This window comes from Salmo salar, chromosome 24 (genome assembly GCF_965601325.2).
Source record: "Salmo salar chromosome 24, fSalSal1, whole genome shotgun sequence".
NCBI lineage: Eukaryota > Metazoa > Chordata > Actinopteri > Salmoniformes > Salmonidae > Salmo > Salmo salar.
The window spans coordinates 1,362,985-1,387,301 of NC_138314.1; the positions used below are offsets into that span (position 1 = coordinate 1,362,985).

The 24,317-nt window shown below is 45.1% G+C and overlaps 1 protein-coding gene across 1 annotated transcript in view; it reads right to left on the minus strand.

The window, feature by feature from the left end:
* The window catches only part of LOC106584882 (ras-specific guanine nucleotide-releasing factor 2), a 139,942-nt gene extending 119,630 nt beyond the window's left edge, over positions 1–20,312 (minus strand). The window contains exons 1-4 of the mRNA XM_082968785.1: positions 20,180–20,312; positions 19,619–19,735; positions 19,456–19,535; positions 7,956–8,149 (exon numbers count right to left, since the gene is read on the minus strand). Coding sequence (XP_082824911.1) covers positions 7,956–8,149; positions 19,456–19,535; positions 19,619–19,735; positions 20,180–20,304 — 516 coding nt within the window. The 5' untranslated portion in view covers positions 20,305–20,312. The remainder of the gene's footprint in view (positions 1–7,955; positions 8,150–19,455; positions 19,536–19,618; positions 19,736–20,179) is intronic.
* Positions 20,313–24,317: the final 4,005 nt, after the last annotated feature.

Consider the following 24,317-nt stretch of genomic DNA (forward strand, 5'->3'; position numbering starts at 1 on the left):
GGAAGCAGAAAAAAACAGAATATCTCCCAGACGGTCGACGAGCAGGGATACCTTCTACGTCAACACCATGACCAGCTGGCACAACTGGGGATGGCTATGGAAGAGGCTCTTCGCAGTGTGCAACATCTCGTACATGCCCGGGAGGCGTCGTCGTCAACTAGCAGAGGATACTCTACAACCAGTCGAGCCAGCACAACAGCCCATTCAGCAACCCGCTCAGGTCAGCGATGCCTGTTTGTCCCTCTCGGATAAATATGACAGTACGCCATCTAAGTGCCGTGGCTTTCTACATCAGTGCTCCCTCTACTTTACACACCAGATGGGAACCCCCCACCACGAGAGGTCCAAGGTTGCCACGGTTATTCCTCCGCTGACTGGGCGGGTGTTGGAATGGGAGAGGGGAGAGGAGGAGCTAGATTCACGAGGGGTTCATGGCTCTGTTCAAGTGCATCTTCGATCATCCCCCGGAAGGCAGAGAGGGGGGTGAGCGCTTACTTCAATTATGGCAGGGGGACCAGACGTCTGCCGAGTACGTGCTCACCTTCCGGACAGTAGCCGCATCCAGTGGATGGAATGAGCCGGCGCTTCGTATGCTATTCAGAAGAGGTCTGCGCGAGGAGGTCCAGATGGAACTGGCCTGTCGCGAAGACAACCTCTCCTTGGACACACTCATTGCGATGGCCATCCGTCTGGATAACCTAATTCGGGAGCGTCGGTACTCTCATCACTTCTCTCCCTCCCTCAGTGAACACTCTGGATTAGAGCCTGAACCCATGGAGATGGGGGGCCACATGCCTCCCCATGGTGGAGCAACGCAGAAGGAGACAGCTGGGGCTCTTTCTTTTGTTGAAGGAGAGCACCAGCTCCAGCGGTGTCCAGCACTTCCCAATCTGGGATCCACAAGCGCAGAGTAGTGAGTATTCCATCTTCATCACTTTCTGCTAAGCTCTTTTTGGTGTCCATCACACTAGTTGACAGTCCCTCATGTACTGTGTCTACAACGTTAGTGAATTCCGGTGCCGCGGGGAACTTTATTGACCAGACCCTAGCCTCCTCTCAACATCATCTCATACCCGCTCTCCTCTCCTTTCCTGGTTCAAGCCCTCGATAGTTGGCCATTAGGATCCGGAACCATTACCTAACCACTCACCCGCACTGTGAGTCCATTCATCAGGACAACATCCCCTTCATCACCATTGCACCAGTTCACAAAAATCATCCTCTGCCTCACTTGCCTACAATGCCATAACCCCACCATCTCATGGTCGAGGATGAGAATCAGACTGGTCACCTGAATGAGGACCTGCTTCCCCATCCCCTGTTGTTCCACATCGGTTGAGTCTTATGGTTGCCCTTCAGCCCAACATCCCGGAGGTTTACCAGGACCTGCGGGTGGTATTCTCCAAGACCCGTGACACCTGCCTTCCTCCTCATCGCCCCTGGGACAGTACCATCGACCAGCTGACAGGGTCTGCGCCTCCACGCAGACGCATCTACCCTCTGTCGGTGACTGAGACCCAGGACATGGAGGACTACATCCAAGAGGCTCTCCAACAAGGTTTCATCCGCACGTCCACTTCTCCTGCGTCAGCTGGTTTCTTCTTCGTGGCCAAGAAGGATGGAGGATTACGTCCATGTATAGATTAGAGGACTCCAGGAAATCCCCACGAAGTACTGTTACCCTCTACCGTTGATGCCGGCAGCCATAGAACAGCTCCGCGGGGCCCAGTTCTTTACCAAACTGGACTAGCGGAGTGCATACAATCTCATCCGCATCCGGGAGGGGGATGAATGGAAGACTGCATTTGGTACGATGTCTTGTCACTACGAGTACTTGGTGTTGCCATTTGGTTTAGCCAATGCTCCGTCAGTGTTCCAGGCATTCATTAACCTGTTGGGGGTAGGGGGCAGTATTTACACGGCCGGATAAAAAACGTACCCGATTTAATCTGGTTATTACTACTGCCCAGAAACTAGAATATGCATATAATTATTGGCTTTGGATAGAAAACACCCTAAAGTTTCTAAAACTGTTTGAATGGTGTCTGTGAGTATAACAGAACTCATATGGCAGGCAAAAACCTGAGAAGATTCCTTACAGGAAGTGGCCTGTCTGACCATTCCTTGAGCTTCTTGCCTCTGTTTATTGAAGACTGAGGATCTTTGCTGTAACGTGACACTTCCTACGGCTCCCATAGGCTCTCAGAAGGCGGGAAAAAGCTGAATGATGTAATTCCAGTCCCAGGCTGAAACACATTTGCGCTTTTGGCAAGTGGCCGATCAGAGGACAATGGGCTTAGGCGCGTGCACGAGTCGACCCCATGCTTTATTTTCTTTCGTCTTTTTACCTAAACGCAGATTCCCGGTCGGAATATTAACGCTTTTTTACGAGAAAAATGGCATAAAAATTGATTTTAAACGGCGGTTGACATGCTTCGAAGTACGGTAATGGAATATTTAGACATTTTTTGTCACGAAATGCGTCGTGCTCGTCACCCTTCTTTACCATTCGGATAGTGTCTTGAACGCACGAACAAAACCCCGCTATTTGGATAAAACTATGGATTATTTTGAACCAAACCAACATTTGTTATTGAAGTAGAAGTCCTGGGAGTGCATTCTGACGAAGAACACCAAAGGTAATAACATTTTTCTTATAGTAAATCTGACTTTTGTGAGTGCTAAACTTGCTGGGTGTCTAAATAGCTAGCCCTGTGATGCCGGGCTATCTACTGAGAATATTGCAAAATGTGCTTTCACCGAAAAGCTATTTTAACCTTTTTAGGATAGGGGGCAGTATTGACACGGCTGGATAAAAAACATACCCGATTTAATCTGGTTACCACTCCTACCCAGTAACTAGAATATGCATATACTTATTACATATGGATAGAAAACACCCTAAATTTTCTAAAACTGTTTGAATGGTGTCTGTGAGTATAACAGAACTCAAATGGCAGGTCAAAACCTGAGAGATTCCTTTACAGGAAGTGGCCTGTCTGACCATTTCTTGAACTTCTTTTCCATCTCTATCATTTACTAAGGATCTCTGCTCTAACGTGACACTTCCCACGTCGTCCATAGGCGCTCAGAGCCCGGGAAAAAACAGAATGTCGTCATTCCAGCCCCAGGCTGAAACACATTATCGCCTTTCTCAAGTGGCCGATCAAGGGACACTGGGCTTATGCTCGTGACCCGACCGCCCCCGCCTTTGGGATTTTTTCCTCTGTTTGCCGAAAATGAGATTCCCTGTCGGAATATTATCGCTTTTCTACGAGAAAAATGTCGTAAAAATTGATTTTAAACAGCGGTTGACATGCTTCGAAGTACGGTAATGGAATATTTAGAATTTTATTGTCACGAATTGCGCCATGCGCGCGACACTTCTTTACTATTTCGGATAGTGTCTGAAACGCACGAACAAAACGCCGCTATTCGGATATAACAATGGATTATTTTGGACCAAACCAACATTTGTTATTGAAGTAGCAGTCCTGGGTGTGCATTCTGACGAAGACAACAAAAGGTAATCAAACTTTTATAATAGTAAATATGATTATGGTGAGTGCTAAACTTGCCGGGTGTCTAAATAGCGAGCCCGTGATGCCTGGGCTATGTACTTAGAATATTGCAAAATGTGCTTTCACCAAAAAGCTATTTTAAAATCGGACATATCGAGTGCATAGAGGAGGTCTGTATCTATAATTCTTAAAATAATTGTTATGCTTTTTGTGAACGTTTATCGTGAGTAATTTAGTAAAATGTTAGCGAATTCCCCGGAAGTTTGCGGGGGGTATGCTAGTTCTGAACGTCACATGCTAATGTAAAAAGCTGGTTTTTGATATAAATATGAACTTGATTGAACAAAACATGCATGTATTGTATAACATAATGTCCTAGGGTTGTCATCTGATGAAGATCATCAAAGGTGAGTGCTGCATTTAGCTGTCTTCTGGGTTTTGGTGACATTATATGCTGGCTTGAAAAATGGGTGTCTGATTATTTCTGGCTTGGTACTCTGCTGACATAATCTAATGTTTTGCTTTCGTTGTAAAGCCTTTTTGAAATCGGACAGTGTGGTTAGATTAACGAGAGTCTTGTCTTTAAATAGCTGTAAAATAGTCATATGTTTGAGAAATTGAAGTAATAGGATTTTTAAGGTTTTGAAAATCGCGCCACAGGCTGCCAGTGGCTGTTACGTAGGTGGGACGAATTCGTCCCGCCTAGCCCAGAGAGGTTAAAATCGGACATATCGAGTGCATAGGAGTTCTGTATCTATAATTCTTAAAATAATTGTTATGCTTTTTGTGAACGTTTATCGTGAGTAATTTAGTAAATATTTAGTAAATTCACCGGAAGTTTGCGGGGGGTATGCTAGTTCTGAACGTCACATGCTAATGTAAAAAGCTGGTTTTTGATATAAATATGAACTTGATTGAACAAAACATGCATGTATTGTATAACATAATGTCCTAGGTGTGTCATCTGATGAAGATCAAAGGTTAGTGCTGCATTTAGCTGTGGTTTGGATTTATGTGACATTATATGCTAGCTTGAAAAATGGGTGTCTGATTATTTCTGGCTGGGTACTCTGCTGACTAATGTTTTGCTTTCGTTGTAAAGCCTTTTTGAAATCGGACAGTGTGGTTAGATTAACGAGAGTCTTGTCTTTAAAATGGTGTAAAATAGTCAGATGTTTGAGAAATTGAAGTAATAGCATTTCTAAGGTATTTGAATAATGCGCCACAGTATTCCACTGGCTGTTACGTAGGTGGGACGATTTCATCCGCCGACCCTAGAGAGGTTAACGAGGTGTTCAATGACATGCCAGGTGGTCGTGTATATCGATGACATCCTGGTCTACTCGGCTACCCTGGAGGATCATATCACTCACGTTCGAGCAGTCCTGGAACGCCTCCTGGCTAACCACCTGTTCGTCAAGGCTGAGAAGTGCCAATTTCCTTATAAGGCGGTCTCCTTCTTAGGCTACCAAATCAGCCCACTGGGAGTGAGGATGGACGACAAGAAAGTAGATGCTGTCATGGCCAGTCCCAACCACCATAGAGTTGACAATGGTTTTTGGGGTTTGCCAACTTCTACCGCCATCAGAAACTTCAGCTCTGTTGCCGCCCCTCTCACCTCAAGGGTGGTCCCCGTAGGTTGTGTGGGGTCCAGCAGCCAACTTCCATCTACTCAAGGGACGTTTCACCGCCGCCCCATTGCTCAAATAGCCAGATCCCACAATCTCCTTTCTGGTGTAGGTGGATGCCTCGGAGGTGGGCGTGGGGGCAGTTCTGTCTCGACGACAGGGCAATCCACAGAAATTGTATCCGTGTCCATATTACTGTAAGAAACTGTCCCCTGCAGAGAGGCATTACGACGTCGGTGATCGAGAGCTCCTGGCGGTGAAGTTGGCATTAGAGGAGTGGAGACACTAGCTGGAGGGCGCCAAGGAACCATTCGTCATCCTCACCGAGCATCGGATCCTGGAGTATATATGGACAGCCAGGAGGCTGAATCCGCACCAAGCAAGATGGGCCCTTTTCTTCAGAAGTTTCGACTTCACGCTGCCCTATCGCCCAGGTTAAAAAAAACAAAGGCCGACACCCTATCCCACCTCTATGATTCGGGACAGGGTCCTGTCCAGAATGCACCTATAATACCATCCATCCAAGTCGTAGCTTCTGTGGTCTGGAACATTGATGTGGACATTCGCCAGGCTCTGGAGAGGTAGCCCGCACCCACTTTACTGTCCTCCCGAGCGCATCAACATTCCCACAGGGATAAGGCATTGGCTGCTGACCTGGGCACACACAGCTGTTGTCGCTGGACATCCAGGTATTTCTCAAACTACCTAATCCATCTCTGAGGAGTACTAGTGGTCCACCTTGGTGCAGGACATCACTTGTTACGTCAACTCCTGTTCCGTATGTGCCCAAACCAAATTCCCCCCCCCCCCCCCGGAACGCTCCAGCAGGGAAACTCTTTCCTGTGCCTCAGCATCCCGGGGTCACGGTCAGCCTCACTTCTGGGTATAGGCCTCAGTCCAACGGGCAGGTGGAGAGGATGAACCAGGAGCTGGGAAGGTTCCCAAGGAGTCATTGTCAGGACGAGCAGGGAGAGTGGGCTCTATTCCTTCCATGGGCGGAGTACGCCCATAACTCGCTGTCGCTCCTCCACTTGGTTGACCCCCTTCCAGTGTGTTCTGGGTTTTAAGCCGGCCCTGGATCCGTGGAATCAGGCCAGACTGAAGCTTCTGTGGTTGATGAGTGGTTCAGGCGCACAGAAGTGTGGACCGATGCTCACGTGAGACTCCAGCGCGCCGTCCACGGCCAAAAAGAGCAGGCAGACCGCCACCACAATGTACCACCCTGGGGATCATGTCTGGCTTTCAACCACCTGCCCTGCAAGAAGCTGAGCCCCTGATTTGTGGGGCTGCTCAAGGTTTTCCGGAGGGTCAATGCGGTGACGTATAGGTTGCAGCTTCCCAGTTACTACCATATCTCACCTTCTTTTCATGTCTCCCTTCTCAAGCCGGTGGTTCCTGGTCCCCTAGCTGATGCTGTCCCCCACGACACCCCACTGGACATTGGGGGGGGTCCGGCCTATGCCGTCAGATCTCTACTTGACTCCCAACGTTGTGGGGGTCAGCTCCAGTATCTGGTGGACTGGGAGGGGTATGGCCCAGAGGAGTGGTGTTGGGTTCCGGTGGAGGACATTCTGGATCCCAACAACATCTGTGATTTCCACCTTCACCGCCTGGACCGGCACGCTCCTCGTCCTCGGGGCTGTCCCTCTGGCCAGCTTCGTCCTGCGGCTGGAGCCGCACGGCGAAGGTGGAAATCATGTCTACTCCCGCTCCTCCCTTCCGGCGTTCGATATTGCCGGTATACTAACCACCAGTCCTGGGATCCATCATTACGCACACCTGCACGTCAGACACACCTGGACTCCATTACCTCACTTATTACCTCCCCTATATCTGGCAACCCCTTAGGTTCTTTCCCCAGTCAGTATTGTTTATGTTTCATGTCTATACGCTACTTGTGTTTGTTATATTGTTCGATGTTCCATTTATTATTAAACTCACCACCTGCACTTGCTTTCCGACTCCCAGTGTATACGTTACAGAACATATGGTGTGTGGTGGTATGAGTGCCTTCGTGCGTGTGTGTGGGTTGCACAAATCAGAATGGTCACATTTGCACGATCAATTTTTCTATCGCTCATTTGCACATCACGTCAATGATGTCACTGTGTGAGACTGTAGGTCAATTAACCTTGTCGGAGTGGGCGCCCTGATTCTAGTTTGTGAGCTAGGCAGGCTACTGCCTGGGAAGGTCTCCCACTCAGAAGTACGAGATGGGGAGGCGGGCGGGGGTAGGTCTCCCCACTGGAAGCCAGAGGTAGGAGGAGCGGGGGAATCTATCAAATAGCGCACCTCTAACTTTGTACAGTACTAATATAATTAGTAAAATCAGTCACACTAGAACATGCTACCAAAGAAACCACAATTCATTCATAATGTGTATATATATATATATATATATATATATATATATATATATAGTTTCACAGACATATTGTTGGATTTTTTTTCTGGTTTGTGCGAAATTGTTAATATAAAACCAGTCTGCACACCAAGGTGAATTGGTTTAGTCTTGACTCTTGGTTGACAGTGTTGGGGGATGGGTAATGTATTGATGCTCGAGTGCCAAATCCACACATTTCTTTCTATTTGTCTTTGTTACTACTTTTTGATATGAGTCTTTGTATTAATATTGTTTTAAATGTTATGATTATTTATTTGTGTTCCAAATGTCTGAATAAAAATGAGTTAGTGCAGAATGGTGTTTTTTGGGGGGGCTTGTGGGGAGCCATACAAGGCCATACAGGGAGCCATACAAGCTAGAACCGCTATTGATCCGCGTGCATGCGTGTGTGGTGTGTGTTACCTGGAACATGGGGTATGTGAGGAAGGTCTCCAGCATCCTGCCCTCACAGGCAGCATTAGCCTCATACTGCTTCAGCAGCTTATCGAAGTCTCGGTTCTGCTTGCAGTTGGCCAGCACTTGCAGGCTGTACTGGTGGTTCCTCACAAACTCCTGGTAGATGTTCAGCATAGGCAGCAGGATGTCAAACAGGTCCGCTAGACACACACACACACACAAATGTATAAATATATTCTACAGTAAACGACAGGCTGGTTTCCCAGACACAGATTAAGCCTAGTCCTGAACTAAAAAGCTCTTTCAATGGAGAATCTCCATTAAATAGAAATACAAGGCATAGAACTCAAATATATAACAAATAGGGGCCAGGTAGAGAGAACAATAAATTAACTAAGCTTAGATGAGATTAGATTAGCATTAGAACCTGTTCAGTTTGGTCTGTCCCTGGCCATGTCTCAACGCCTTTTCTTCTTACACAACCCATTTCTTACAGGCTGGTCTCCTAGGTAATGCTTATCGGTAGGCTGTTGAGGTTTTTAGGAGGAGAAATTATGGGGTGTCAAGCCATTGTATGTGTGTGTGTGCGAGAGAAAGTAATGAGACATTGTTTCAATAAGATGAATGTGTGTGTGTGGCTGTGTGCCTGAGACATCAAGGCCAATTTTTTTATAAAACAATGTGCGTCAGCGCTGAGGAACTGACCTTGATGTCAGTGCAAGACTGGAGTGTTTGTCTTGCATTGTCTGTGTGTGTGTGTGTTTTGACCAATATCCTCTTCATAACAAAGCTCTTAGTTTCTAGTACTGCAAGACCAAAAATTGTTTGTGAAGTCCTATGACCCCAATTAAGTCACTTCCTGCAATTAGACAGACAGACACATGCAGGAAGTTGGGCAGACAGACACATTTTATATCAATTCGTAACAGGGGGGTGCTAGAGAGTGTGCTATGGAATTGACGTGTTTTGTTGAGCTCTGCTCAATTTTGAAACAAATTCATATTTATCTTTTATTTAACGAGGCAAGTCAGTTAAGAACAAATTCTTATTTATAATGATGGCCTACCCTAACCCGGATGACGTTGGGGCAATTGTGTGCCGCCCTATGGGACTCCCAATCACAGCCGGTTGTGATACAGCCTGGAATCGAACCAGGGTCTGTAGTGTGTCTGTCTGTGTCTGTCTGCCTGTCTGTCTGTCTAATTACAGGAAGTGATTTAATTGGGGGTCATAGGGGCGGTTTCGCAGGACTAAAACGGTTGAATATTCCCAAATAGTACATATTTCTGACCGGGGGACCCGGCATATGAAATTTGAAGTCAATCTACACAAACTATTTTTGGTCTTGCAGTTCTAGAAACTAAGAGCTTTGTTATGAAGAGGACTCACTGAGATGCAGTGCCTTTAGACCGCTGCGCCACTCGGGAGCCCGAGTGGAAACTGATTAGGTATTTTCTTAACATACCCACATGCCTGAATCATGCTTTCCACCCTGCATTGGATGATTTCGTGTTTTCACAGTGGAGGGAGATGGGGCTCACAACAATCAATAACATACATTGATGGTCATTTAGCGCTTCATTTCAAGTTACAGGGTAAGTTTAACATGCCAGCAACATAGTTTCTTAAAACCTGTTATGGCTAAGGGTTCCGCTAGCGGAACGTTTCGACAACATCCGGTGAAATTGCAGAGCGCAAATTTTTTTAAAAATTATTAGAAATATTTAACTTTCATACATTCACCAGTGCAATACACCAAATTAAAGCTAAACTTCTTGTTAACCTAGCCACCGTGTCTGATTTCAAAAAGGCTTTACGGCGAAAGCAAACCATGCGATTATCTGAGGACAGCACCCCATCAAACAAACACATGACAATCATAATTCAACCCGCCAGGTGTGACAAAAAACTCAGAAATAACGATAGAATTCATGCCTTACCTTTGAAGAGCTTCTTCTGTTGGCACTCCAATATTTCCCATAAACATCACAAATGGTCCTTTTGTTCGATTAATTCCGTCGTTATATCTCCAAAATGTCCATTTATTTGGTGCGTTTGATTCAGAAAAATACCGGTGCCAACTCGCCCAACATGACTACAAAATATCTAATAAGTTACCTGTAAACTTTGTCCAAACATTTCAAACAACTTTCCTAATCCACCTTTAGATATTTTAAAACATAAATAATCGATAAAATTTAAGATGGGAAACACTGCTCAATACCGGTCGAAAACAAAGTGAAGCACGTTCCAGGTCGTGTGCACCTGGAGTGACACATGAAAATAACAAGGCTACTTCTTCATTTCTCAAAGGAAAAACATCAACCAATTTCTAAAGACTATTGACATCTAGTGGAAGCCATATGAACTGCAACCAGATGCCTCAGAAATCTAGATTCACATAGAAAACACATTGAAAACACAGCCACCTAAAAAAAAAGAATTCCAGGATGGTTTGTCCTCGGGGTTTCGCCTGCCAAATAAGTTCTGTTATACTCACAGACATAATTTTAACAGTTTTAGAAACTTTAGAGTGTTTTCTATCCAAATCTACCAATTATATGCATATCCGAGCTGGGCCTAAGTAGCAGGCAGTTTACTTTGGGCACGCTTTTCATGCGGACGTGAAAATACCGCCCCCTAGCCCGAAGAGGTTTTAAGGACACATCCCACAGTATGGCATTAAGCCAAATAATCCTACATTAGATAGCCTTATCCTTGTCAAACCACATTCAAAAGGGTCGGTCTCTAGACGATGATAGACTATGACCACATAGAGGTATCCGCATATACTACTAAAACGCCTTGGGAGCAGGAACTTGAATCATAAATCTCAGATGAGGACTGGGTAGAAGCTCTCAGGAATATAAGCCACAGTTCAGTGAATGCCAGACACAACGTTGTTCAGTTTAAGGTAATACACAGGTTACATTACTCAAAAGTGAAACCGCATAAAATATTCCCAGACACCTCACCACTGTGTGAGACGTGCAAGCAGGAGGAGGCGACTTTGACCCACTTATTTTGAACATATCCAAAGTTACATGTTTACTGGGTTCTCTTTTTTTATTACTCTAAAGCCTTTGTTAGAGTTATAGCTCCAGACCCATTGATCACTCTGTTTGGTACTGTTGATGGGAATAACCAGGAAGGGAAGGCTGGCTCTCTTTGTACTCTATTAGCCAAAATGCTCATACTGCAATTTTGGAAATTGGAGACTGTTACTACTTTTGAAATGTGGTTATGGGATTTAGGGAATGTAATGAACATGGAAAGGTTTCTATACAATACCACCAATAGAAGTCCAATGTTTTACAAAATATGGCAGCCGATACTGGATAAATGTTCTATTCCCCCTTCACTGTACTTCACTCAATATTTATTTTTGGTTTAACTACACTGCTTGTAATGACTATATGCTGTCTTCTTATAATATGTACCACCTAATAGGATTTTATTTTTTTACAATGGTATGTGTGAGTTAAGTTTTGTTTTGTCCTCTAAATTTGCCATCCCATTCAACAGTACAATGAATGTCAATGTTTGTGTCTCTGTCTTTTTTTCTATTGGAAAATAATAAACATATTACAAAAAATAAAAATAAATATTCATAACAAGGTTCTTTTTAGTTTCTAGAACTGTAAGAGGTCAAAAAAGCTTTTGGGTCGATTGACTTAAAATGTAATATGCCGGGTTCCCCAGTCACAAATATATAACATTTGGAAAGATTCAGATTTTTTAACCCTTTGAACCGCCCTATGACCCCAAATGAATCGCAGGAAGTTGAAATTCAGTGGACGGCATCATGGGGACACTTTAACGATGCCCTGAGTTTCAAAACCTTATGTTAAGAATTGACTGTTCTGCAGAGGATGGAAGATAGTGTTTTTGTGTAACTGCAGGGAGAGAATGAAGGACCATGTTGAGGATGAATTAACACACTTCCTTTTTCCAAAGGAAACTGAACCTCAACACAAGGCATCCCTATAAGGTCATGATACATTGTTTGCAAGGACGGTTAGCCAGCTCAATAGCAGTCAACGGGGGCGTCATACGTAGTTATGTGAGGGCTGTAGGTATTGCTTTTCTATGGAAAAAAGCCCAGTTCTCTGTAGGAATAGTTCATTTCACATGGTCAGATGTAGGCTTGCATTCATCGGGAGGGTCTGTTGAACGATCCCATGCGTGAATTTGGCTAATGTCACTCAAAAGCACACAAATTTTAGTTCAGCCTACCTTTCTGCCATGTAGTCGGGGGAGGGGCAAATTCATGAATTGTCTAGAGTTGAGGCCTTAATCCTAAATTCATGTCCACTCCCAGCTCAATGCTAAACCTAGCATCACCACATCATAGCTCAACCCTTCTGCCATGTCACTCAAAAGCCCATTAACTCTAGGTTAGGCTTCAAGTGAGTTCTGCCTTAACCTGTTGGGGCTGGGGGGCAGTATTTGCACGGCCGGATAAAAAACGTACCCGATTTAATCTGGTTACTACTCTTGCCCAGAATATAATTAGTAGATTTGGATAGAAAACACTCTAAAGTTTATAAAACTGTTTGAATGGTGTCTGTGAGTATAAAAGAACTCATATGGCAGGCCAAAACCTGAGAAGATTCCATATAGGAAGCGCCCTGTCTGACAATTTGTTGTCCTTCATTGGCATCTCTATCAAAAATACAGCATCTCTGCTGTAACGTGACATTTTCTAAGGCTTCCATTGGCTCTCAAAAAAGGCGCCAGAAAGTGGAATGACGTCTCTCCTGTCTCAGGGCGAAAAACAGCAGGAGTTTTTGTGAGTGGTCCGGCTGAGAACAGTGACACTGGAGATGAGCGTTCATGTGAATTCTCCATGTTTTTCTTTCGCTCTTTGAACAAATACAACGTCACCCGGTTGGAATATTATCGTTATTTTACGAGAAAAATCGCATAAAAATTGATTTTAAACAGCGTTTGACATGCTTCGAAGTACGGTAATGAAATATTTTGAAATTTTTTGTCACGAAATGCGCTCGCGCGTCACCCTTCGGATAGTTACCTGAACGCATGAACAAAACGGAGCTATTTCAATATAACTATGGATTATTTCGAACCAAAACAACATTTGTTGTTGAAGTAGAAGTCCTGGGAGTGCATTCTGACGAAGAACAGCAAAGGTAATCCAATTTTTCTTATAGTAAATCTGAGTTTGGTGAGGGCCAAACTTGGTGGGTGTCAAATTAGCTAGCCGTGATGGCCGGGCTATCTACTCAGAATATTGCAAAATGTGCTTTCGCTGAAAAGCTATTTTAAAATCTGACACCGTGATTGCATAAAGGAGTTCTGTATCTATAATTCTTAAAATAATTGTTATGTATTTTGTGAACGTTAATCGTGAGTAATTAAGTAAATTCACCGGAGGTTTGCGGTGGGTATGCTAGTTCTGAACATCACATGCTAATGTAAAAAGCTGGTTTTTGATATAAATATGAACTTGATTGAACAATACATGCATGTATTGTATAACATAATGTCCTAGGAGTGTCATCTGATGAAGATCATCAAAGGTTAGTGCTGCATTTAGCTGTGGTTTTGGTTTTTGTGACATGCTTTGAAAATGGCTGTGTGATTATTTTTGGCAGGGTACTCTCCTGACATAATCTAATGTTTTGCCTTTTTGAAAGCGGACAGTGTGGTTAGATTAAGGAGAGTCTTGTCTTTAAAATGGTGTAAAATAGTCATATGTTTAAGAAATTGAAGTTTATGAGGTATTTATGAGGTATTTGTATTTCGCGGCACGCGATTCCGCTGGCTGTTGACTAGGTGGGACGCAAGGTTAATCAATTGGATTAAGGTTAGGGTTATGTCCTAGGGTTGAGGCCTTAGCCTGGCGGCAGGTGGCCTAGCAGTTAACTTCTATGGGCTACGTGGGACGCTAGCGTCCCACCTGCGGGACACAGCCAGTGAAATATCAGGGTGGCAAATTCAAAACAACAAAATGTCATAATTCAACTTTCTCAAACATACAACTATTTTACACCATTTTAAAGATACACTTCTCCTTAATGTAACCACATTGTCCAATTTCAAAAAGGCTTTACAGCGAAAGCAAAACATTAAATTATGTTAGGAGAGTACATAGACAAAAATTATAACACAGCCATTTTCCAAGCAAGGACATGTGTCAATAAAACCCAAAACACAGCTAAATGAAGCACTAACCTTTGACAATCGTCATCAGATGACACTCCTAGGACATTATGTTACACAATACATGTATGTTCGATAAAGTTCATATTTATATCCAAAAACAGCATTTTACAATGGCACGTGATGTTCAGAAAATGTAATCCCACCAAAACATCCGGTGAATGTGCACATCAATTTACAAAAATACTCATCATAAACGTTGACAAAATATATAACAATTATTTAAAGAATTATAGATAGACTACTCCTGGATGCAACAGCTGTGTCAGATTTTAAAATAGCTTTACGGAGAAAGCACATTTTTCAATATTCTGAGTACATAGCTCACCATCACAGCAAGCTACACAGACAACCGTTCGGGGCAACCTAAACTCAGAATTAGTATTAGAAATATTGTCTTACCTTTGCTGATCTTCGTCAGAATGCACTCCCAGGACTGCTACTTCCACAAGAAATGTTGTTTTTGTTCGAAATAATCCATATTTATGTACAAATACCTTCGTTTTGTACGTGCGTACAGATCACTTATTTAAAGGCATAAAGCGCGAGTGCGGAACCAGAGACGAAAAGTCAAAATGTTCCATTACCGTACTAAGAAAGATGTCAAACGCTGTTTAAAATCAATCTTTATGGTATTTTTAACGTAAAATTGCGATAATATTCCAACCGGACAATAGCATATTCATTCAACAAGGAAAAGAAGGAACGGCGCTCTCGCGGGATCGAGCATATCCAATCCCTTTGTTGCCAGGCAGTCCACTCAGTAACTGAGCTCCTATACTCTGCCCAGTGACAGGAGAATGCTCAAACCACTTTCTGAAGGCTGTTGACAGCCAATGGAAGCCTTAGGATGTGCAACGTGACCCTACAGAAACTGTAGTTTCGATAGAGAATCAAAAGAAGAACTACAATTCTCAGACTTTCCACTTCCTGGTTGGATTTTTCTCAGGTTTTTGCCTGCCATATGAGTTATGTTATACTCACAGACACCATTCAAACAGTTTTAGAAACTTCAGAGTGTTTTCTATCCAAATCTGCTAATAATATGCATATTCTCATTTCTGGGCAAGAGTAGTAACCAGTTTAAATCGGGTATGTTTTTTATCCGGCCGTGCAAATACTGCCCCTAGCCCCAACAGGTTAACAACACTATCAACAAGGCAGGTCCTACAGGCCCTGGTTTTCTTGCACCTAGACTACTGTTCAGTAGTGTGGTCAAGTGCCACAAAGAGGGACTTAGGAAAATTGCAGCTGGCTCAGAACAGGGCAGCACGGCTGGCCCTTAAAAGTACATGGAGAGCTAACATTAATGAAATGCATGTCAATCTCTCATGGCTCAAAGTGAAAGAGAGATTGACTTCATCATTATTTGTTTTTGTAAGAGGTGTATCGAGCTGTCTGTTTAAAATACTAACACACAGATCGGACACCCATGTATATCCCACAAGACATGCCACCAGAGGTCTCTTCACAGTCCCCAAGTCCAGAGCAGACTATGGGAGGTGCATAGTACTACATAGAGCCATGACTACATGGAACTCTATTCCACATCAGGTAACTGATGTTCCGAATCAGATTTAAAAATCAGGTAAAAATACACCTTATCGAACAGCGGGGACTGTGAAGCAACACAAACATAGGCACAGACACATGCATACACATGATAACATATGCACTATACACACACGTACAAATGGATATTGTGTTGTAGATATGTGGTTGTGGAGTATGGGCCTGAGGGTACACACTTAGTGTCTTGTGAATTCTGTAATCATGTATTGTAATGTTTGTAAAATTGTATAACTGCCTTAATTTTGCCGGACCCCAGGAAGAGTATAATGGGGATCTATAATAAATAGAAATACAAACATATGAATCACTACAAAACTTATACTTTGACCGCTTATACACTATCTTAGGCCCAGCCTTTGGAACTTTGGTTTTCCTAGATATGGCTGCTATATTGTGATCACTACATCCTATGGATTTCGATACTGCTTTAAAGCAAATGTATGCAGCATTAGTAAAGGTGTGATCAATACATGTTGATGATTTCATTCCTGTGCTGTTTGTAAATACCCTGGTAGGTTGACTGAAAGAAATTCCACAAATTAACTTTTAACTAGGCACACCTTTAAATTGAAATGCATTCCAGGTGACTACCTCATGAAGTTAGTTGAGAGAATGGCGCTCCGCACCCTATTCAGAAGAGGCCTGCGCGAAGAGGTCCAGATGCAGTTGACGTGCCGAGATGACAACATATCCTTGGATGCCCTCATCGCGATGGCCACCTGTCTGGATAACCTTCTTCAGGAGCGCCATACCCCCGTCGCCTCTCTCCCTCCTCCGTTGATCATTCTGAGTCAGAGCCTGAACCCATGGAGCTGGGGTCCACGTCTCTCCGCGGCTGAGCGACACCATCCTAGACAGCTGGGGCTCTGTCCTTATTGTGGACAGGATGGGCACCAGATTCAACAGTGTCTGATTTGTTCTAAACGGGGGTCCACAGGAGCAGAGGGACAACCACATGATCAACCCTAGGACGATTTCACTGGTTGGCTGTCCTTCATGTTTTGTTTCTAGAGCTCTAGTGGACTCCGGTGCCGTGGGGAATTTTATCAACCAGGCCCTCGCTTCCTCCCTTAACATTACCTCATACCCGCTCTCCTCTCCTCTCCTTGTCCGGTTCAAGCACTGGATAGTCAACCACTGGGATCCAGGACAACCACACACATCACAGCACCACTCACCCTCACCGTGGAATCCAGATATCAAGAAAGCCTTCCCTTCTTCATCATCAGTGCAACCGTACACAAGATCATCCTCCTATGGCTTCAATGTCATAACCCCACCATTTCATGGCCGAGGATGAAAATCACTGACTGGGCACCCGAATGCCGGAAGACCTACTTACCTTTTCCCTGTGGTTCCACATTGGTTGAGAGTCCTGTGGTTGCCCTTCAGCCCAACATCCCTGAGGTATACCAAGATCTTCGGGAGGTTTTTTCCAAGACCCGCACCACCTGTCTCCCTCCTCATCGCTCCTGGGACTGTGCCATCGACCTGCTTACAGGCTCTGCATCTATCTCCTGTCAGTGGCCGAAACCAAGGCTATGGAGGAGTACATCCAGGAGGCTCTCCAGCAGGGTTTCATTCGCACGCAGGCTTCTTCTTCATGGCCAAGAAGGACGGAGGATTGCGCCCATGCATCGATTACAGAAATCTGAATTCCATCACCACGAAGTACCGCTACCCTCTGCCCTTGGTGCCGGCCGTGATTGAACAGCTCTGCGGGGCCCGTTTTGTCACCAAGGTGGACCTGCGGAGTGCATACAATTTGATCCACATCCGGGAGGGGGATGAATGGAAGATTGCCTTCAGGACGATGTCCGGTCACTATGAGTACTTGGTGATGCCTTTTGGATTAGCCAGTGCTCCGTCAGTGTTCCAGGCATTCGTCAACGAGGTGTTCCGGGACATGCTTGGACGCCAGGTGGTCGTGTATATCGACGACATCCTGGTCTACTCGCCTACCTTGGAGGAGCACATTGCTTGCGTCCGAGTAGTCCTGAAATGCCTCCTGGCCAACCATCTCTACATTAAGGCGGAGAAGTGCAAATTCCATCAGGAGGAGGTCTCCTTTTTGCGTTACCATATTGGCCCGCAGGAGTCATGATGAATGAGAGGAAGGTGGATGCTGTCAGGTCATGGCCAGTCCCAACCACCATAAAAGGGTTCAAATGGTTTTTGGGATTTGCCAACTTTTACCGCCGATTCATTAAGAACTTTAGCTCGATCACCTCTCTTCTCACTTCAAGGGTGGTCCCCAGAAGTTGGGATGGAATTCTGCAGCTGATGAAGCCTTCCGCCTACTGAAGGCTCATTTCACCTCCGCCCCGTTGCTTAAACATCCAGATCCTTCGCTGCCCTTTGTGGTGGAGGTGGACACTTCAGAAGTAGGTGTGGGGGCTGTCCTGTCCCAACGTCAAGATAATCCATGTGTATATTATTCAAAAAAGCTGTCTCCAGCAGAAAGGGAACTATGATGTTGGCGATCGGAAGCACCTGGAGATGAAGTTGGCATTAGAGGAGTGGAGACACTGTCTGGAAGGCGCCCAAGCCCCATTTCTCATCCTCGCCGACCATCGGAACCTGGAGTACATACTGAACCCACGCCAAGCCAGGTGGGCCCTTTTCTTCACCAGATTCGATTTCACGCTGGCATATCGCCCAGGTTAAAAAACATCAAAGCTGATGCCCTGTCTACGATTCGGGAGAGGTTCCTGTCTTGAGTGCATCCATAATCCTACCCTCTTGAGTTGTAGCCCCCATGCTCTGGGACCTAGATGTGAACATTCACCAGGCCCTGGAGAGGGAACCCACACCTGCCACCTGTCGTCCTGAGCGCACCTACGTTCCCACGGGGATAAGGGATCGGCTATTGACCTGGGCACACACAGCTGTCGTTGCTAGACATCCAGGTATCACCCACACCATTCAGTCCAGCTCTGGAAAGTACTGGTGGCCCACCTTGGCGCAGGACGTCACTTGTTATGTCAACTCCTGCTCCATATGTGCCCAATCCAAATCCCCCCGGAACGCTCGAGCAGGGAAACTCCTTCCCGTGCCTCAGATTTCCGGGTATCATCTGTCCATTGACTTTGTCACTGATCTCCCCTCTTCTAATGGTTTTACCTCCATATTGGTGATAGTGGACAGATTCTCTAAATCATGTCATTTCATCATGCCTCTCTCTGGTCTCCTACCGCTCTCCAGGTCGCTGAGGCACTGTTCCAGCAGGTCTTCCGGCACTGTGGCCCGACCGTGGCCCCAAATTCACATCAAGTGTATGGAAGGCTTTCATGGAGAAGCTAAGGGTCACAGTCAGCCTCACTTCCAGGTACCAGCCTCAGTCTAATAGGCAGGTGGAGAGGATGAATCAGGAGCTGGGGAGGTTCCTGAGGTGCCACTGCCAGGACCAGCAGGGGGCTGGTGCCTGATTCCTCCCTTAGGCTGAATACGCCCAGAATTCATTGCCACACTCCAACGGGCTGACTCCCTTCCAGTGTGTTCTTAGAAACGTTTTTATAAAACTTAAACTAAATAAAAACTAGTAAAGTGGATCTGAAAACTAATTGCAACTAAACTGATTTTAAATAAAAATCTTCAAAAGAATAGAAATAAAAACGAACATAAAAACACAAAACGATAATGTGTGTGTGTGGTTTGCATGGTGTATGCAACTGTTGTGTGTGTGTGTGCGTGCGTGTGAGTGCATGTGTGCGTGCATGCATTTGGCATGTGTGTAATGACAACTTACCCAATACCAGTGTAGGCCAGTTCGCTATCCGGGCTTTGAGACCTTGGTGGAATATCTCATGTAGAAACATGATGGTCTCACTGGATATAAAATGAATAAAAAACAGAATATCAAACATGTTTATGTGTGTGTGTGGGTGTGTGTGTGCATGCATGTGCTGTACCTGTTGAGGAACACACTGCTGACATCATCGTGACTGATTGGAGGTTTCTTGGAGCTGGCGGCCATGCGGAGAGGTCTCAGGAAACAGTTAACCAGGATAGACAGCTGGTGGACATACCTAGGGTTAGATCAACAAGGATCAGACTAACACTACACCCTTAGAATAAAAAGGTGCTATCTAGAACCAAAAAGGGTTATTCGGCTGTACCCATAAGAGAAGCCATTTGAACAACCCCCATTGGTTCCAGGTAGAACCCTTTACACAGAGGAGTTCTACCTGGAACCAAAAAGGGTTATCCTATGGGGACAGCCGCAGAACACTTTTGGAACACTTTTTTGTAAGAGTGTAGGATGCAGACCTTGCTCCAGCCCAGCAATAAAACACCTGAATACACGACTTGTGGTCTAATCACACTATTAGTGTAATCAGGTGTGCTGGTGCTGGATTCGAATAAATAAAAAAAGTCAATCATTCAATTCATCAATCATTCATTCAATCAATTAACAAATCAGCCACTCAATCAATCAATCAGTCTCTGTGTGAGTGGTTTTAGGTACGTACTCTGTCTCAGCCTCCACCATGTTAAAGACGATTTGGTTCCTCTTCCTCATGCTCTCAGCATGGGGAGAACAGATGTAGTCCTGAACTATCAGTTTCCACTTCCTACGGCACAGCCAACCACGCATAAAGCTTTGCACCTGTACAGGGAGACAGACACACACAGGTTAGAATATTTATTTTTTGGGGTAACATTTTATAAAATGTTTCTAACAATATAAACATATACAGAGAAAATATGGTTTTGAAGCACACAAACATCAACGACATCACACCTGCCCAGACTCACATGTTCCCTGTCACAGATTATGTCGTGGTGTTATAGAGAGGACCAAAATGCAGCAGAGTTGTGGATACTCATTTTCTTTTTTAATAAAAAAAAAGGAGTAAGGCATCCACTGGAAAAACAATACACTAAATGATACTCACGACAGGAACAGTCTCACAGGCATACAAAAACGCAGTGCAAGAACAACTACCCACAAAACCAAGTGACAAACATACTCCTACATATATGACTCCCAATTAGGAACAACGATCTCCAGCTGTTCCTGATCAGGAGTCACAAGACCAACACAGAACATTCACACACACAAGACTGCCACGTCCTGACCCCAAAACTACTACAACAGCTCCATCTGCTGGTCAGGACGTGACAGTACCCCCCCCCCCCCCCCCCCTCAAGGTGCAGACCCCGGAATGCACCTAACAACAGAAAACACCAACAAACAAAATCCCCAACAAAACCCATTAAACAATAACCCCTAAACAATAAGGGAGGGAAGGGAGGGTGGCTGCCGTCAACGACGGCACTGTGCTACACCCTCCCTCCCCAACCCACCTATCCTGGAGGTGGCTCAGGTGCAGGACGTGGACCTTGCTCCACTCTCGGCGTCGCCCACTTCGGTGGCGCCGATAGCTGCGCCGGGCCACTCGGGCTGGACCGGAGGACAGGAGGGCCCCTCGGGCTGGGCCGGAGGGCAGTCGGGCCACTCGGGCTGGGCCGGAGGGCAGTCGGGCCACTCGGGCTGGGCCGGAGGGCAGTCGGGCCACTCGGGCTGGGCCGGAGGGCAGTCGGGCCAGCCACTCTGGCAGTTCCGGAGGGCAGTCGGGCCAGCCACTCTGGCAGTTCCGGAGGGCAGTCGGGCGGGCCACTCTGGCAGTTCCGGAGGGCAGTCGGGCGGGCCACTCTGGCAGTTCCGGAGGGCAGTCGGGCGGGCCACTCTGGCAGTTCCGGGCAGTCGGGAGGGCCACTCTGGCAGTTCCGGGCAGTCGGGCCACTCTGGCAGTTCCGGGCAGTCGGGCCACTCTGGCAGTTCCGGGCAGTCGGGCCACTCTGGCAGTTCCGGGCAGTCGGGCCACTCTGGCAGTTCCGGGCAGTCGGGCCACTCTGGCAGTTCCGGGCAGTCGGGCCACTCTGGCGGCTCCTGACTAGCGGGCGGCTCTGGCGGCTCCTGACTAGCGGGCGGCTCTGGCGACTTACGACTGGCGGGCGGCTCTGGCGACTTACGACTGGCGGGCGGCTCACGACTGGCGGGCGGCTCTGGCGACTTACGACTGGCGGGCGGCTCTGGCGACTTACGACTGGCGGGCAGCTCTGGCGACTTACGACTGGCGGGCAGCTCTGGCGACTCTTGACTGGCGGGCAGCTCTGGCGACTCTTGACTGGCGGGCAGCTCTGGCGACTCCTGACTGGCGGGCAGCTCTGGCGACTTACAACTGGCGGGCAGCTCTGGTGACTCTTGACTGGCGGGCAGCTCTGGTGACTCTTGACTGGCGGGCAGCTCTGGTGACTGTTGACTGGCGAGGCTGGGCTGACGCACTAGACTCCTGATGCGTGGGGCTGGTACTGGACGTGCCAGCCTGGAGACACGCACCTTCGGGCTAGTGCGGGGAGCTGGCCTGGGGCTCCATTCTTGCCCCGCAAAACTGCCCTTGTGCCCCCCCCCAAAAAATTATTGGGGCTGCCTCTCGAGTTTCCTAAACTCCTCCATAGCCCTGGAAACGCTCAACCTTATTTCTGTCCATGTCCATCCTTCCTCCTCGTTCCTCTGCTGCTTGGTCCCAGTTTGGTGGTGGGTAGTTCTGTCACAGATTATGTCGTGGTGTTGTAGAGAGGACCAAAATGCAGCAGAGTTGTGGATACTCATTTTCTTTTTTAATTAAAAAAAAGGAGTAAGGCATCCACTGAAAAAACAATACACTAAATGATACTCACGACAGGAACAGTCTCACAGGCATACAAAAACGCAGTGCAAGAACAACTACCCACAAAACCAAGTGACATACATACTCCTACATATATGACTCCCAATCAGGAACAACGATCCCCAGCTGTTCCTGATCAGGAGTCACAAGACCAACACAGAACATTCACACACACAAGACTGCCACGTCCTGACCCCAAAACTACTACAACAGCTCCATCTGCTGGTCAGGACGTGACATTCCCACCACATCAATCTTCAGTGCTTGTAAGACTATGCCATATAACCTCAAACTGTGGTATTCTGTTTTTCTCTATTGCCCACACCTTTTCAATATTTAAAAAATAATGCATTTGATTCTTCCACTGTGTCAACGATGGAGGATCATTTGATTTCCAGTTTTTAAGTAAACATTTTTTTTAAATGATTGACGAGAAAAGTACAGTTTCTCACCACACCCTCATATTTCATGTCTTCAAATATGCAGATAGAGGGATTAAAAGTAAATTTACATTGTAATAATTCTGACAGCCAAGTTTCTAACTCCGCCAATAACTTTTGGACTTTATAGCACACCCAGAAGGCATGAATTATTGATTCATTGTTAATTTTACACTTAAGACATGTAGAATTTGTGAATGTTGTCTCTTGTACAATAAATTCTATATTTTTGTTTATACTGGATTAAGCATACATTTTTGTTAACTGTAATTTCGTTAGTTATGTTGCAACACCCTTCATCTTGTGCCAATATCAGTTATTTTTAAGTCTTGGTTCCAATAGTTTTTTTCTAATAAATTGTCAGTTGGATAGGCTCTCTGCAAGATTTTGTATATATTACCTATCATATGAATATCCTGATATGAAACTTTTAAAGTTGCATGTATTTGAAAATGTCCACATTGGTCAGTCCAAAATGGCTTTTTAATTCTGTCATGGAAATAATTGTATTTCCTATTACCATGTCTTTAGTTTTCCATATGGGCTTATTTATTGGTGAATCCTGAAAAGCTATCCAAGAATTCTTCCATAGGGGTGTGTTTTTAGGGAGTGATATTGGTTCTTGCAGTCCGTTTCATTTTCTTACATATTGTTATACTGTTCTAAACTATGAAGGTGTTAATGTTCTTCGCTTTAGTCTTTGGAAATAGACACGTGAAAAGATTTTGGGGATCTGTATGTGCATCTTTCATATGTACCCATTGTTCCTCTTTAGTGCATTTAACAATATGTCGCAAGTAAAAGCCTTTGGTGGTGAGTTTTTACAATTCCAGGTCTGGAAGGTTAAAACCACCGATTTAGGGAGATGTAAAACTTTCCTTTTTATTATATGAGTTGTATTTACCCATATAAAGCCTGTTATGACCGAGTATTATTTTTAAAAGAAAGAATGTCTTCGGTGGGGTATTACGGAAAATAAATATAGAAACTTTAAGAGATTTGAAAATTATTTTGAATAGCGTTTTTATTTGTTTTGTAAGGGCTGCAAGGTGTTTACTAGGTTTATTTGGTAAAATAGAATGCTTTATTTGAGTTGAACATGTAGTTGTTGGCTCTCTTCAAAAGATCATATTCCTGCTTAAATTCAGAAATTTTATTTTCTTCTTTACGGGCCTTTCTAACGTAGTAATCCATTTATATTTTAATTTCTAACGCAGATTGAACTTTTTCCGAGTATGAGATTATCATTCCCCTAATGTACTCCTTAAAAGCACCCAAATTATGTTGGAGAGCTGCTTTTCTCTGTCCTATATCATGCTTAATTACACCAACATAAAATACACTTAGTGACAGAACATGGACAAAGAACAGAGCACATCTTCAAGACCCGAAATACATAATCTAAAAAATAAAGACCTTTACCATAACAAATGTCTACATTTATTTATTTTATTTTTATTTCACCTTTATTTAACCAGGTAGGCTAGTTGAGA